The following is a 16,029-nucleotide window of genomic DNA, read 5'->3' on the forward strand; positions in this document are numbered from 1 at the left end:
GCTGCAGGGCCTTGCGCGGGGTCAGGAGATGCAAACCGCGGGCACGGGTGGCCTTGGGGACATCCAGCAGAGGACAGATGCCTGCCGGGCTGCCGGCCTCTAAAGAAGCCCCACATCCCAGTGGGGTGCTGGCAGTGACAGCGTGGGGCAGAGACCCCCGGGAGTGCCAAGACAGCTCTGCCAGCCCGAGGGCATCCGCGCTGGCAGGGAGCCTGCAGAGCCGCGCCTGTCCCGGCTTGTCCCAGACCACCCAAAAACCGGTGGGAAGGCGGCGCCTGACTCACAGCCGTGTTTTGGAAGCTGAAATCTCCCGCTCATCACAGGAGCTGCCGTTGCCGCCGCAGCCCGTGCCCGCGGGCTCGGCACCGAGCCGCCCGCCAGCCGCTGCGGGCACCGAGCCCCGGGCGGGACGGGCAGCACCGGCACCGGCAGCTGCCCTGGGCACCAAGCGCTGGGGCAGCCGTGGAGGAAGCCAGGCCGCACATCACCGCCCGTGGTGGCACCTCGAAAGGCACGGGCAGTGTTTTGAGAACTCCCAGACACCCACCCCCAAAAGCAGGGGGACACTGCGGAGCTGGGCGAGCAGAGAGGGGCTGCAGCCGAACCCGCCGTGCCCACCATGAGGTGTCTGAGATGTCTTTTCCCACCTAAACGCTTCCACGATTCTCTGTGATGCGCTGCTGGGCTGGTGATGGCTCGGAGGGGGTTTGGCCAGGGGTCAGGGGCGCTGCCATGCCAGCCCCGGCCCAGGGGATGCGGCCCAGGGGATGCAGCAGCAGTTCCTGTGGAGCTCAGCGCGCCAAGCCGCAGGCTGCTGCCCGGGAAACATCCCACATCGGGACCCAATTACCGGCAGGAATTGTTTTGTGAAATACCAAACCCTCATGGCACGGCCCGAGATTGGGAACAGATTTATCTGCCGAGCGGGTTGCTCTTCCCCCGCTCTCCCCTTCCCTCCCGCCGCACGGAGCAGCCTCGGCTGGGCTGGAAAACCCCAGCGTGGAGCTGGAGCAGATGGGATGCAGCTCCTCATGGCTGCGGGGGGCTCCCCACCTCCCCAAACCCTGGTGTGGATGCACAGCCCCACAGAGAACAGCGTTTCCTGCCAGCCCAGAACCCGCCAACAAAACCAGACACGCACCACTGTTTATTCTGGTTTTTAATTGCGATCCAAATCCTAACACAGCCGTAAAATGCCCCAACAATACGGAATAGGGAATGTGGATGTTCCCAAAGCGTCTACCTCAGGGGTCAGAACCCAGTCATACAAAAATAGAAAATAAGGTATTTTTATATATAATATATATATGATATTTATATAAAGTCAAGAGCTTTTTGGTGTCAGAGCTGAGCTGGTATTTACACAGGTGACAACGGAAGAAATGAGAGAAGGAGTAAAAATAAATACAGGTGTGGGCAGAGCAGGGGGTGCGGGGCCACGCTGAGGGGTCCTGGGGGGGACAGGGCCAGCTCCCCCCGCAGCCCGGGCTGTGCCCAAAGCTGTTCTGGCAGGCAGGGATTTGGGGGGCTGGGGGCAGCTGCCCAAGGCAATGGGCTTTGGGTAGGGGATGGTTGTGCCCCCCAGCCAGGGCTGCCACTGCACCAGCCCTCCGGGCACCGGCGTCGCCTCCAAAGCTGGTGCGAGCCTGGTCTGAATGGGCCTAGGAAAACCTAAACTGAAATCCATTTGAACACACACGTGCTGAAACTTTAGGAGACAATAACATACATGTATTTTTTTAATATATATATATAAAAATATATATCTATCTCTCTCCAATCTGATGCAGCGTGCACTGCCTTTCCTGCCACTGGCAGCTGGGGCTGAGCCCCTCAGGGAAGGCGAAAGTGCAGATTCCCTCTAGACCTCGAGGTCCTGGCCAGAAACGTCAGCAGAGTACCGAGAATTAATCCAAAAATAAATAGGCCCAGGGCTGCCGGCCAAGGACACGTGGGGGGAGCCATGGACACCCCTCCACACCGCACTGGCAGCACGGGAGGGCACCGGCCACTCTGCCGGGCACCAGAGCATCCAGGGCATCGTGGCCTGGCTCCGGCCACGAGCCCCCTGCCCTGGCCGGCAGGATGGGAACCGAGCCCCCTGCGACTGCTAAACATACACAGGGATAAATAAGGATCTTTTTATCTTAATAAATATCAGGTATATGGTTTGTACAATATACACATAATGCCCCTGTCTCCCAGCTCGGCCGAGGGACGATTCACACATAGTTCTCCTCCACGCTGTCCGTCTCTGCGGAGAATTTGGCCACAGCTGGAAACAGAGGGAAGGGGTGAGAGGCGAGCAGGGGTTGGGGGTCCGTGCCCGCTGCCCCCCGGCCCGCCCCGCTCACCTGAGCAGCTGCCGTAGTGGCGCACGCCGATGGAGCGGCCGCGGTGGCAGGTGGCACGCCGCAGGTGGCACGCCGAGGGGTAGGTGACGTTGTTGTTGCCGCAGAGGGCGCGGTCCAGGCTGGTGGGCTCCGGGCAGGGGGCTGTCCGGCACATCACGCAGTGGGCACTGCCTGTCTGGTCCACCACACAGGTGTGTGTGCCAGGACACACCACGCTGGAGCAGGACTCTGCAGGGAAGCACAGGCTTGGAGTGACCCCGGGGATGGATGGCCGTACCCTTCCCACGGCTGCTTCACCCCAGGCAGGCTTTGGGCATCATCGCAGGGACACCCAGTCCCCTCCCTCCTTCTGCTGCCAGGGCACAGAGCAGAGCCAGAGGCCGGGGGGTGCTGAGCTCCCCATCAGAGCTGCTCCCAAGGGCAGGGGCTGGCAGGGGCCGGCACCCCGAGCACAGGGGAGCTCAGGACCTTGAGGGGGACAGAGCAGAGCCAGAGGCCGGGGGGTGCTGATCTCCCCATCAGAGCTGCTCCCAAGGGCAGGGGCTGGCAGGGGCCGGCACCCCGAGCACAGGGGAGCTCAGGACCTGGAGTCCCCAGGCTGGGTGCTGGCCGGAGCTGGGCGCAGCGGGACCCGCACGCAGGTGCCTTGGCAGGGAAGCAGCAGCCCTGCGGCCAGGCTGGCAGCTGCCGTGCTGGCCCCGGCCAGAGGGAAGGGCAGGGTCACCCTGGACCAGAGCCAGCCCTGGAACGAGGGCGCACAGGGGTGGAGGGAGCCTGAGCAGCAGGATCAGGCCCTGCACAGGGCCCTGCTGGGGAGGGTGGAGGCTCGTGCACCCCCATCATCCCTCCACCCTCCTCTCTTTCCCTGATGGATTGGAAGATTTGGCATCTGCAGCTCCCAACTCCCATTTCTTGCCCCACGTTTCCCTGCGCGGCCCGGAGCTCGACAGGCAAAGCCTTCCAGAAAGGAGGGCTGGAAAAATAACCATAATCCTTCTGACAGCTCTTGGCAGGGCCAGGTGGAGCGCTGCACTCTTTGCAAAAGAGGAAAAAAAGGGGCTTGACGTTTGTAAATGACATTTTAGGGACTGTTACTGCTCAGCCCATGGCAAGGCCGAACCCCATTGCACCAACAAGCTGCGATGATGAGACCCATGTCCTGCAGGGCCCTATAGCAGGACAGACCTTCCCTCCTTGTACCACAGGGAATGGGGGCAGGATGGGGATGGGATGCAGTGGGGTAGGGGCACGACTTCACCTACTTTTGCATTTCCCCTGGTACATCACTTCGAGGTCGGGGTGGTCTCTGCACTTGGCTGTCAGCAGGTCACACTCGTCCCGGTAGGTGTAGCCGTCGGAGCCACAGACCTGCAGCTTGCGGGGCAGGCTGGAGCAGTCGGGGGCACAGGCACACTGGGGACGCCCGTGCTTCATCTTGCACACCTTGTCGGGGCCGCACACCACCCCCTCGCAGCTCTCTGCGGACACACACAGGGCACAGCACATCAGCGGGCTCTGTCCCACCCAGCCCAGCCCCACAGTGTGACACCGAGGGGGACAGCGTGTACAGGGTGTCCCCTTGCTGTCCCACACGCGTGCTGAGGCCGAGCTGTCCCAGCAGCATCTGGATCTGCTCAGCCCCGCCGAGGCGCAGGTCGTTGGCTGCAGCTCCGCACAATCCTCCGGCGCTCGCCCCAGCTCCGCTCAGCACCAGCTCACTCCTTCCCATCTATTTATTCTTTGGAAGGAGACGTTTCTTTTTCTTGTGCAATGGAAAAATCTATCTCTACAAGGCCTCAGTTCCTCCAGAAGGAGCCGGGCTCCGCGAGTTGTCCGGGCGATGGGGAATGCCGCTCCCAGCAGACAATGCCCGGCCCTGTCTCGCTCCGGGACGGGAACACAAGAGCGGGAGGCAGCAGCCAGGGCGCTCCCCAGACAGGCAGATGCTTTGTCCCCCCAGGTCACCTCCCGGCCAGCGCGGGGGCCAGGTTCAGGGGGTTCTGCCAGTGCCCCAGGACCGTGCCCACGCCGGCGGGGATGGAGTGGGGCTGCCAGCTCCAAGCAGGGGCCCATCCTGGTGTCCAGGGGCCTGTGGGAATCCAGAGCTTCCCTCTGGCTGCCCTGGCAGGGGTCAGGAACCCCCCTGGACAGAGCCCCCAGAGACACTGTCTGTGATCTCTGGCCATGGAAAAGAGTTTTCAATCTTACAGGATGAATTACCAGCTCTGAGTGTTTGATATAAGTAATAATTAAGTGTGGCACGGGTGCAAAAGTAAAATTTTAGGATTCTAGATAAGGGGTTCAAAGGGGACAAGATGGAGGAAATTGGGTGTGCCTTGTCCTTTTTCTCCTTCTTCATGCCCTCCATGTTTCACTGTGGTGTTGGCATTTTTCTGTTGGTTCAGGCTGGGGACACACTGTCCAACGTAGGTGACAGATATTGGCACGTTATTGTAAATCCAGCACAGGTAGTTTGTGGTATTTAATGTTTGTACCATCCCACTGAGGGCAGAGCCCCACACGCTGCCCTGCAGGACAGAGCTGCGGCAGGGCAGCAGAACATGTTAGAGATAAACAGAATAAACAGCCTTGAAACCAGCACAGACCAATTATGGCTTCTTCTTTGGCAGCGGGGCTGAAAGACAGAGACTTTCTATAATCTGGGGATCATCAATAGCACAGATTCCAACAGGGGCCCAGGCACTGGTGCCTCTGCAGAGACAGGCAAAGGGGTCAGCAGCGGGGACTCCTCTTTGGATTCCCCTTTGCCACCTAAAGCACACACATCCCTCACCCCAAAAATGCCCCCACAGCTCCCAGGACACAGGCACTGCTGGGACCCAGCAGCACCCAGCAAAAGGAACGCAGGACAGGACCAAAAGGCTTCCCAAGATGGGGATTCACCCCCAGCAGGAAGGATCCCCGCAGACAGGCTGCGTGCTGGGAGCTCTGGGTGGCACAGAGGGGGATTTCCCTGTGGGAGATGGGTGGGCCACCTTAGGAGACATGGAGGAGGAGGGGGATAAAGAGAAAGAGGAGGATGAAGAGAAGAAGAATGGGAAATTCCCTGTCTGCTTGGCCCAGCTGTCCCTGGGGGAAATTCCCTGCTGGGAAACACTTTCCTATTTTGCTCCCTGATTTCCATAGCTGGGGCTTGTCCCAGGGAAGAGAAGGCTGAGGATGGGGGACCCCGGGACAGAGCAGGGCAGCTCCATGTCCCAAGGGTGCCAGAGCAAACAAGACCCTATCACCCTTCACTCTGACATGCTGGCAGAAGTGCAGAATCCAATCATCCAGACTATCCCAGCAAGGGATAGTTGGAGCAGTTGGAAAATCTGCCCGTGACCCCAGCCCTGCAGCCCTGCACTGGGTCCTTCGGGGGGACACCGTGTCCCCAGCAGCTGGAGGCAGGAATTTCACCTCCCCCCAGAGCCCCATTCGCAGAGCCCCCAGGGTCAGGCCAGCCCCATCCCTGGCCGCCCCGGCTGCAGCCCACTTTATCCTGGAGTAACCTCTCCCAGCCTCGCGAGCCCGGGCAGTGGGAGCACAGCTCCTCTCATCCGCCCTCTTCCAAGGCCTCTGGAGCCTGGTGAGGAGCAGCACCAGCTCCATCTGGATGGGACAGGCAGGGGCTGGTGGAGGGTGGGGGGCTGTGGTGCACGTGCTGGCCAGGCTCCCCAGTGGTTCCCTCAAAGCTCCTGCTGCCAGACACCAACAAACTCCAGAACCACAGCCCCCACCATGGTCTGTCAGCCCTCCCCGGGTCCCCCAGACTCCTGGCAGAGATAAGTGAGGTGAGTGCAGTCTCCTGGTTGAGGGCTGCACTTTGCCTCCAGCACAGGGGAGCCCTTGGAGAGGGTCCCAGTGCTCCCAGCTCCCTCCAAGCAGGGATGGGGCCGAGGCCAGGAGCTCAGTCAGCTTTTGGCTGGCACAGCGTGCAGCCCCAAGCTGCAGCAGGACGGGCCTGAGGAGCTGCCATTGCAGGGGTTCAGGGCGCTGGGGGAAGTGGTTTTGTTAAAAACCTTTCCCCCTTGAAGCAAATAACAACATGACCTTCCAAAGCCCTGCTCCTGCCTCCTGCGGGCAGCAGGTCCTGGAGCGTGTTCTCACACAGCCACGCAGTGCTGGAGGAGCCGCAGCTCCGGCACACGCCAAAACATCTGGCGGGGCTGGAACTCACAGCTGGAGAGTTTCCACTTCTGGAACTGCCCGTTACATAAAGCCATTTCACACACGCGCTGGGAGGAGCGAGGGGCAACGGAGGGGAAGAAATAGATCTTCTTTCCTAAGAAAAACCCGACGAAGTTTCCTTCTGAGCAGCCGTGCTGAGGGCAGGGGAGGGAGGCCCCAGCACAGAGGGGTTAACTTGGGAACAGCCAGCTCCAGATCCTCTCCCTGCACTTGGCTGTCCGGCCAAGACCTGGGTCATGCATCCCTCTCCACTGGGAGAGCAACTAAAATACACTCAAAACGAGAGCAGCTGAGGGACACAGGCTGTCCCGCCAGCCCCGAGCCACAGCAGCATCCATCCAGGAGCTGCAGCAGCAGGAGCACGGGCTCAGCACTCCCTGGGGTCCCTGTGCTGTCCCAGACCACCAAGGAGAGCCCTGTCTGTTGAGGGGCAGCCCAGCTCTGTGCTGCTGCATCCCCCACAGCTGCAGACTCTGAGTATTGCCCCCAGGGCTCCACGCATTCCCCATGGGGAGAGCTCAGCCCCACAGCAGCCCCTCGCCCCCCAACCTCCTCACCTTTGCAGGGGTGGCAGGTCACCAGCCCCAGGAAGCCCAGCAGGCTGATCTTGTTGCCTGGGTAGGTGTAATTAGACCAGGCCACGTCCACGTTGCCGTTGGCACAGCATTCCTCCCACGTCACGCCGGTCTTCAGGATCATGGTGCACTTGGCCTCCTTCCCCTGTTGCAGCCAGCAGATTCCACCTGTGGAGAGGGCAGAGGGTGAGGGATCCCTGCCAGGACCCCTGTGAAGGGCAGTGAGATCCTGGCTGTGGCTGGACCACCTTGGGGCAGAGGCACAGGGGTCGCTCCAGTGCCTGGGACAAGTTGGGGAATGTAGAGATGCTCTGTGCTGGCTCCTGTGGCACAAGAGCTGTCCCAGAGCAGGCATCCCCAAGGGTTCCTGGCATGGCAACTCAGTGCCCCCATGGCCACCCCAATGCTGCTGCCAGTCCTCTCCTGCCACAGGCTCCAAATCCAGCACGTGGAGCACAGGGATGGACCAGTTATCCCAGCACTCCCCGTGATGCTCTGGGAGATGCCCAGCTTGCCAGCCAGGATCTGGGCTTGTAGCTTGCCTCTCTGCCCAGTTCCTGCCTGGCCCCACAGAGAGGGGGCCCCAGCAGAGTGGGGTCAGTGGGTGGCTGCTGTGAGGGCTGGATCTCCTGGCATGTGCCAGTGGCCCCACAGAGGGATGGAACTGTTCCCTGACACGGGAGTCTGACACCCACAGCCTCTGCAAGGAGCATCTGAGCCAGTGGCTGGAGCACAGGGCACTTGCCCCAGCCTTTGGGGCTGGGCCAGAGCCGCAGCACTGATCCCTCTGACTCAAAAGCCTGTTTGTTCCGTGACCCACCAGCGAATCAGTTAGATGATTTCTTTTTTTTTTTTTTTTTTTTTTTGTGAGTGATTTCTTTGCAATTTCCGCCTCTGCAAACCAGCCTCTTGTGACGCTTATTTGGGTTCGTGCTCTCATTAGCTGTGCTTGAGGTTTGCTAAAGGGCGAAAGATGGAAGGGAGGGATGGGGGCAGGGACGGGTCTTGCGCTGCCAGGCGGGAGTCGCTCCCCTCCTTAGCAGGATTCACCCGGCTCCAAAGCGGAGCCCGCCCCCGCCCTGGACCCTCTGTGCCCCCCTCTTTCCCCACGCACACGATTCTGGGTGGGTCACACGGACGTGGGGCTCCCAGCCCGGGTGCCGCCGTGGATGGAGCAAAGCGGGGACCGGTGCCCGGGCACCTCGGGCAGCACCGGCCGCTCCAGCCCGCGCCTTTATCCTCCACGCATTTGTCCAATCGCTCCTCCGAGCTCAATTCCCGTTATAGCCCCGCGGCCCCCACTCCCCACGGAACACTCAGCGCCGTGCGAGGGGAAGGTGGAAACTCCCGCGCCGCTGCGGGAAAGGCGGCACCGGCGGCACCGCACGGCTCCGAGCGCCGGGAAGGGCGGGCAGAGCCCCGTCCGGGCTCCCGGGACGGCCTCTCCCCCTGTCCCGCCGCCGCCCAGACACGGCGAAAGCCGCTAGCACCGGCAGCGGAACCGGGAGGGTCCGAGCTCCGAACTCTCCGAGCTCCACTCCCCGATCGCGGACCGGCCCCGCTCCCGGCCCGGCCCGTCCCACCGGGGGCACGCAGCCCCGAGCCGGCTCTGCCGCCCGCAGCCCGGGAACGGGGATCCCCCGGGACATACCGGCTGCGGGATGCCGGGACCGGGCAGCGGCATCGCCGCGATCCGGGACGCGGCCGCGGAGCCGGGCGGGACCCGGCTGGTCGCTCCCGCCCGACGGAGGGACGGCGGCGACCGGGACAGCCCAGCGACACCACCGGGCACCCGGTAAAGCGGGTTTGCTCCGCCGAGAGCTCGACATCCCCCCGGGGCTGCCGCTCGGTAACGGCGCCGCGACCCCGGGCCGGGCCGCCCCCGCCCCGAGCACCTGCCGGCGGGAGCGGCGTTACCGGCGGCCGGCACCGGGACCCCCGGCGGGAGCGGAGCCCCGCGGCTCTTACCGTGCGCGGCGGCGGGGCTGCAGAGCGCCAGCAGGCAGAGCGCCAGCCGCAGCGGCATGGCCGGGCCGGGCGGGACGGGCCGGGACGGGCCGGGGCGCTCCGGTGACCTGTTGCTGTGAGGCGGCGGCGAGCCCGACGGAGCTATAAAGCGGCGGGGCGGCGTGAATCACCGGGCGGGGCGGCGCGGGGGGGCCGGGGCGGGGGCAGCGGCGGCGGAGTCGGGGGGCAGCGAGGGGGATGAGCGCGGGGGTGGCGGGAGGGGATGAGGGTCTGATCGTCACCGGGTGGGCGGGGGGGTTGTGTCCGTGCGTCCCCCGGGGAGGGCGGGGATGGGCGCCCCGGTACTGGGATGGGTCGGGGGAGGTTTGGGGGTGCCCTCCGTGATCGGGATGGAGGGAGCGGAGCAGAGTCTGGACACGGAGCCCGGAGCGCTCCTGTGCCTTCCCCACCCACCCTGGCATGAACCCGGACCTGCCTCCTCCGCAGGCAGCCCCGGCTGGCAGCGGGGGTACGCTGTGGGCTGTCTCATCTATGGCTCCTTTCATCTCTGCTCCCCAAACACTCCCACGGCTCGGCTGGTACCCAACATCACTCCCAACACACCGAGGGAAACTGAGGCACCACCCTGAGCCTTGCCAGGCAAGGAGAGGAAGGAGAAGAATTGTGGGGCCATACCCCTGTGGCATGTGCTGCCCCTGCCCTCCACAGATGTCCCCATCACCAGGAGAACTGCTTGATCTGACTCCTGAATAGTTCCCCTGGGCTGGGGGACTGCAGCTGGGCTTTCAGGGGCTTTCAGGGGCTCCCAGGCTTTGTGGGGCTCCTACAGGACAGGGGAGGGCAACAGAGAACCCAGGGCAGGGCAGCGCAGCTTTGCCCTTGCTCCTTGCTCGGTGCCACCACAAAGAGATCACCCACACATCTGCAGGGGGGTCAGGATGCAGGAGGGACCGTCACCCCGCTCCTGAGGCAGAGCACTGGGGACACGGGGCTCTCTGCCACAGCCCAGGCTTTGTCCAGCCCCAGCCTTTGTCCAGCTCCTGGCCACGCAGCTGAGGAACGTCTCACCCCGTGCACTGGCCCCAGCTGAGGTCATGTTTTCGGCAGGGCTCTTTCGGAGAGGGGCCCTGGCCGCAGAGCCCACGGGACCTGCAGTGCTCCTCCGGCCCAGCAGCAGCCTCCTGGCTCTGAGTGGTGCCAGCACGGCACCAGCAGCTTGGATTGGCATGGGCTGGGGCTGGGCACAGCTTTGGCACAGTGGGAGCAGCCTGGGTTCCATGACGGGGGAGCGGGTGCCATGCCATGTGCCAGCATGGGCAGAGAGCAGCGTCACCAGCACTGCCACATCTCCATCCCTCCCTCCACACCTCCAGCCAGCAGGCAGGCTCCCACCAAAGCAGATCTTCCTTCTCTTCTGCTCTTACAGCCCTTTGCACCCCCAGAAAAGGGTCAGGAATGGGGAGGGCATCGGTGCCATCCGCAGGTACAGGAGCCCTGCGGCGCCTCCTGACAGTGTGAGGTGGGGACAGGAGCCCTGACTGGGGGACAGTGGAGGGTCCTGGGGGGAGGACAGAGCCAGCAGCCCCTGGCCACCAGGCTCCCGGCGTGCTGCTGGCCCTGGCCCTGGCCTGGCTGGCGTGACCCAGGCTGGCTCGGCCGCCTCGGAGCAGTTGCCCATGTAAGGGCAGAGGGTTGGGGAGCCAAACTTCCAACGGGATGTCCGTGAGCGAGTGGGTGGTGATGCACTCGCTCACTCACATGCTCCAGGATGCGAGAGGAGCTCGCAGAGGCCAGGAAGGGATTTTCCTTGGCTGCGAGTGGGGTTGCACAACCGCAGGCTCTGGCAGGGAAGGGGTCCAGGCTCCTGATATAAAGGCAGGAGGAGCCTGATGGCCAGGAGGGAAGTGAGCCCCTGAGCCAAAGGGTGCTCAGAGTCCTGATGAGGCTGCTCTGCTGCCAGGAAATCCATGCTGGGGGCTCTGCTTGCCCCTGTCCCGGCTGAAGCAACTTGCCTGGGATCATACCACAATGCTGGTTCTCAAGCAAAGCTGGCAGCAAAATTCCACTGGCCGGTCCCACACATGGGGTGATGCTCTCTCCCTGAACCCCACGGACAGCCCAGGGCCTGAGTGAGCCCCAGCAGCACCCACAGAGTGAGTGGGGTGAGGAGCTGGGCTGGGAGCTGCGGGAAAACAGCCCTGCAGCACCCAAAGGGAGAGAGAGCAGCCCCTGGGCCAGGGCTGGGGGCGGTGAGAGGCGCTGGAGCAGGGACAAAGGAGCCCTTTGGAGCACAGTGAATGGTGGCTTCACATCTGATCTTCCCTCTGGGCACTGGTGGCATGCTGGGTCACGGCTGCAGCAGGATTTCAGGACAAGGTTCAGACCCAAACATTCTCCCACCAAACCCCAGCTGCTGCGTGCTGCTGCTGGGCTCCTTTAAGGAGGGAATCTCACCTCTCTCATCAGTGCAGGCTAATTAAACTCTGCTAAACCAATTAGAGCTGCAATTTGCAACAAGACTGTTCTATTGAGAAGAAGAGCCCAGGGTCAGGGCAGAGGTTTCATACCGCCGGCGTGGATCTGCGGGCAGGTGTTGGCCGGGGCCCTGGATGTTGCCATTTCCCTGTTGGGGCGAGCTGATCCTGGCCCCATTCCCCTCCTCAGCGCAGTGGGGTGCCCCAGTTCCTCTCGTGCAAGCAGAGATGCTGCCAAACACCGCCGTGGGGAGAGGGGCTGCTGGTGGGGGCTCGGGTTTGTCCATCAGCCCATGGGACCCTCGGGGACAGGCTCAGCACGGCAGGGCCAGCACCCAGCTCAGAGTGCCCCCAGCGAAGGGGGACAGGACCAGATGTCTGTGCCATCCCTGGAGCACGTGGTGAGTGGCCAGGGCGAGGTGTGAGCTGAGGCCCCGCGGCTGCTGCCGCAGCCGGACCCTGGGGCGGGATTTTCTCCCACATCCTCACGGCTCCAGCCCAGTGAATTGACTCAGCGCTTGTTTGGGGAGAGAGTGTCAGGACGGCACCTTGATGGGCTCCCTCCACCCCCAGCGCTGACACGGAGCTTCGCCCCACGGCCCGGGGCGGCAGCGTCACCGCTCCGTGCCTCAGTTTCCCCATCTGCCGAGGAGAGATAATGCTCCTCTGCTTGATCCTGCACTATCTCCCAGGAAGGTTGCAGGGATTAGTTTGCTAATGTTTGCAAGGAGCTTTGAAGATGAAAAGCCGGGAACGAATGCCAAGAAGTGCTGAGCTGGATTCTCCTCGCCAAGTAATCGTTTCATGTTGCTGGGACACTTCCACTTCTGTGGATGAAGGAAGGCAGGGCGGGAGTGCCAGCGTTCAGGGAGGGCTGGGAGGCTGACATACGTTCCCAAGACCTGCCCCTCCAAATCTGATCACCCATTCTGTTTGATTCCTGATCAAATTCTGATCCTGCTGGTGCCCAGACCTCCTCCCTGCTGCTGGCACCAGCACCACAGGAAGCATCACCTGGGGGGCTTCACTGCCTCTCCCCTTCTCAGAAATGTCCTCCAGTGCTTTGGGTGCCCCCAGCAAGAGCCCAACACCTCTTCTTTTTGAATCTTTGCTCTCAGTGCTGCCAGCTCTGCCCTGAACTGGTGGGAGATGCACTGAGCTCTGTCCATGCTGGGGAAATGGCAGGGCTCGGAGCCAGGAGGTGCAAGCAACATGGAATGGGGAGTGGGAAGGCTGGGATGTGGGAAAGCAGCGAGGTCATCCCATCCCATCCCATCCCATCCCATCCCATCCCATCCCATCCCATCCCATCCCATCCCATCCCATCCCATCCCATCCCATCCCACCCCACCCCATCCCATCCCACCCTGGAGAAGCCACCCATGCCCACACATGTCCCTCTCAGCCAGGAGTGGCTCTCTCGTGGCTCCAGTCCCACCCTCCCATCCACACACGCCGATTTCCCGCCACCTTAGCGAGCTCCTTACGGGGTGATCCCATTGCCCACATGGCTGAGCCTGGTGGGGTTGGCCCGGTGGTGACACAGGCTCTGTGTGAGGGTGTTTGTGCGTGTTTGTGTGTGTTTGTGTGTGTTTGGGAGTGTAAACAAGCCGTGAGTCAGTGCCGGCGGCCGTGCTGGGAGCGCTGCCTCCACCGCGGCGAAGGGCAGGAGCAACAGGAGCCTGGAGGGAGCTGGCAGCGCTGTGGAACATCAGGCAACCATGTGGGGCTAAACTGGAGTTGGAAAAACCTCCCTGGTCATTCAAATCTCCTGGCTCCTCGGTGAGGCCGGGGAGAGGCGGAGGAAGCAGAGCTGCACCAGGAAGGGCAGCGGCTGCTCCACTGATCTTCGCTCCTGGAGCAAGGTGCTGTTCTTGGGGTGGGACAGATGGGCTGGTGGCTGCCCTGCTCCCAAACCAGCCACGGGGAGGTCCCTGTTGGCACTACAATCCCAGCATCCCAGCCTGGTGAACCCCCAGCCCATGGGCCTCTAAAGAGAGGAGCCACCACAGGTCACATCCTCCCTGGAGCTCACATCTGCCACACAGCCCTTGTCAGCCAGAGAGCCTCATTGCTTGGCCCAGGCTGGCAGTTGTTAGAAAAGCATGTTTTTCACATTAAAATTTCCCCTGAAGAACAATGGTTTAAACCAAGCATAAAAAAAGGAAAGAATCCAAAAAGAAAAAAAAAAGAGAAAGGAAAATTTTCGGTGGAGCCTAAAAGCAGTCCCCTGAGACCATGAACTTCCCCTGAGCCTCTCTGCCCTGGCTGCTCCCAGGGGAAAGTGAACCACTGGGACAGCACAGCTGGGCCAGGGCAGGACCACCAAGATGCCACCAGCCCTTCTGATCCAGGGAGCAGAGCCGTGAGGGCTGAGGACCACCCTCAGCAGCATCCCCCAGCCTGTGCCGCTGCTCCCGGGTCACCGTGAGCTGCTGGATCCCTGCCAGGTGGGATCCGGACCCGCAGCCCGGAGGTGTGAGGCTGCAGGAGATGAGAGATGAGGTGGGGGATGTAAATCTCTCGATCTGTCTGAGCAAATTCAAAGGAAACCGATTCAAATCCGCCGTGACACAACTGGCTCGGGGCGGGTAGACAATCCCGGCAGTGTCTGTAAGGAATCTCGCCGCTTTCCTTTGAGTGGCCTCCAATTTATTAATTAAAATAGGCAATTATATATGATGTGGGGTGGAGGGGAGCAGGGAGACCAGCTGCACCAGTTATTCTCACTTGGCAGGAATTGCTCTGGGAGCTGCTCTGGCTGCAGGAGGTGCAGAGCCCGGGATGAGCCCGGAGCTGCCCCTGTGCCTCCAACACCTGGGCACTGTGGGGGTTTCAGCTCCAGCCCCCACTTTGTGTGGTGTTTAGGAACAGGCTCCAGAGGCCAGCAGGAATCCCCTCCACTGCTCAGCTCAGCTGGGATGGTGACTCTGAGCTGCTGGAGGAGCCTCCCACCCTGTGCCATCCCCTCAGACAATGGGAGCCCTGGGAGATTTTCCGCTGCCCTTCCCAAGCGGGGTGGCCGATTTGGGAGTGGGCTGTGCCGATGACTCCATCCTACCTGGGGAGGTGTCACCTCCTCGTCAGCCCTCTCAGGTGAGGGTGCAGTTTGCCTTTCGGCAGCACCGTGGGAAAATCCTTCCCTGGGTGACTCAAATTTGCTCCTGACCAGACACGGCTTCTTCAGAGGCGGCAGAAGGAAGGGGGACAGGCAAACAGAGAACCCCCGATCTTGGGATGCCTGAGAAACATCAGAGATGGGGTCTCCATGGGATTCTCGTGCCCTTTGTGGGGAGGAATCATGGCTGGGGACAAAGTCAGGGCATGGGGCTGTGTGAGAGCCTCAGCCCCCAGAGAAGGGCGATCCCCTCTCGTGGTCAGCAGCAGCACTGAGGGATGGGCAGGGACCTCTGGACATAAGTTTGAGGCAGAGGCTGCTGTCCTGACATGGATGCAAACCCCAAGAGATGAGTGAGGGGCTTTTGGTGGACCCTTCCCACCGGGGCTGCTGCCCTTATCTCCATGTGCATCCACACCCGCTGCCATTTGCATCCCAACGAGTGCTGCCACGTTCTGCTTCCACATCTCCTGCGTCAGGGAATTCCAGAGGGACAAAGTCAGTGGAGCCGGATCCTTCCCCCCCTCATCCCACAGGCACCCGGCACCCATTTGATCAAGTGGCAACTTGTCCTCCGATGAAACAGGGCTCTGGAGAAGCGCGGGGAAGGAGCTGCCCCGGGCTGGGAAATGCCCCATCCGGAGCCGCGGGCTCCGCGCTGAGGCTCCGGGCTCTGTCTGGCACCACGACGCGCTGTCTGGACCCACCTGCTGAATAAAAGCTTTACAGGAGCAGCAGTTTCCTCATCAGCTGGAAAGAAATGCCAGCGTGCCTTATGGGGATGGTGGATCAGCCGCTGAGCTCTGCCGATGGGTCCCGCACCGGTACCGGTACCGAGCCCGCCCTCCGGAGCTGGGGGCCACCAGCGGCCGGTCCCTGTCCCCGTCCCCGCTCGGCCGGAGCTTCCCGCGGCTCCCGAGCGCAAATCCCTCCCCGGCTGCATCACCCGGCAAAGCTGGAGCAGCAAATCCTGGGATGAAGATGCCACCTGCTGGGAGCGGGGCTGCTGTCGCCGGCTCGAACCCCAAGATGCCACAGCCCCACTATGCAGAACCCTTAAAATCCCGCAGTTCTGCCGCTCCAGTCCCGCCCCGCAGCCTCACCAGCCCCCTCCCCCAAAACCTCACATCGGCACTGCGTGGATACCCCAAATTCTCCCCACTTACACCACCCCAAAACCCTGGCTCGGCAGTGGCTTGGGACCCCAGGCAGAGCCTCCGCTCTCCAAAGCTGCAGCCTGAGCAAAACGCTGGCCCCGAACCGAGCTGCAGGTGGGATTCTCAGGTCTCAAAAATCGAGATTCCACCTCTCAACCCCTAAAACCTCCTCAGCACCCTCCAGCACCCAAG

At 62.3% G+C, this 16,029-nt stretch overlaps 1 protein-coding gene across 1 annotated transcript; it reads right to left on the minus strand.

Moving 5' to 3' along the window:
- Positions 1-1,144: 1,144 nt before the first annotated feature.
- On the minus strand, positions 1,145-9,243 carry FSTL3 (follistatin like 3). The gene is made up of 5 exons (XM_030256995.4): positions 9,089-9,243; positions 7,103-7,288; positions 3,617-3,832; positions 2,355-2,582; positions 1,145-2,275 (listed from the first exon to the last, which is right to left on the minus strand). Exons 1-5 carry the CDS (start codon positions 9,144-9,146, stop codon positions 2,223-2,225), a joined length of 741 nt encoding a protein of 246 aa, XP_030112855.3. The 5' UTR covers positions 9,147-9,243; the 3' UTR covers positions 1,145-2,222.
- Between the last annotated feature and the right edge of the window lie 6,786 nt (positions 9,244-16,029).

Source organism: Taeniopygia guttata, chromosome 28 (genome assembly GCF_048771995.1).
Source record: "Taeniopygia guttata chromosome 28, bTaeGut7.mat, whole genome shotgun sequence".
Taxonomy (NCBI): domain Eukaryota; kingdom Metazoa; phylum Chordata; class Aves; order Passeriformes; family Estrildidae; genus Taeniopygia; species Taeniopygia guttata.

What these genes read in the sequence shown, in the direction of transcription:
- FSTL3 (XM_030256995.4), bottom strand. Translation starts at nt 9,146, where the DNA reads ATGCCGCTGCGGCTGGCGCTCTGCCTGCTGGCGCTCTGCAGCCCCGCC. An exon ending in CAGCCCCGCCGCCGCGCACG is followed by an intron (nt 7,289 to 9,088) that starts GTAAGAGCCGCG and finishes CCCTCTCCACAG; the next exon opens with GTGGAATCTGCTGGCTGCAA. An exon ending in CCACTACGGCAGCTGCTCAG is followed by an intron (nt 2,276 to 2,354) that starts GTGAGCGGGGCG and finishes CTCTGTTTCCAG; the next exon opens with CTGTGGCCAAATTCTCCGCA.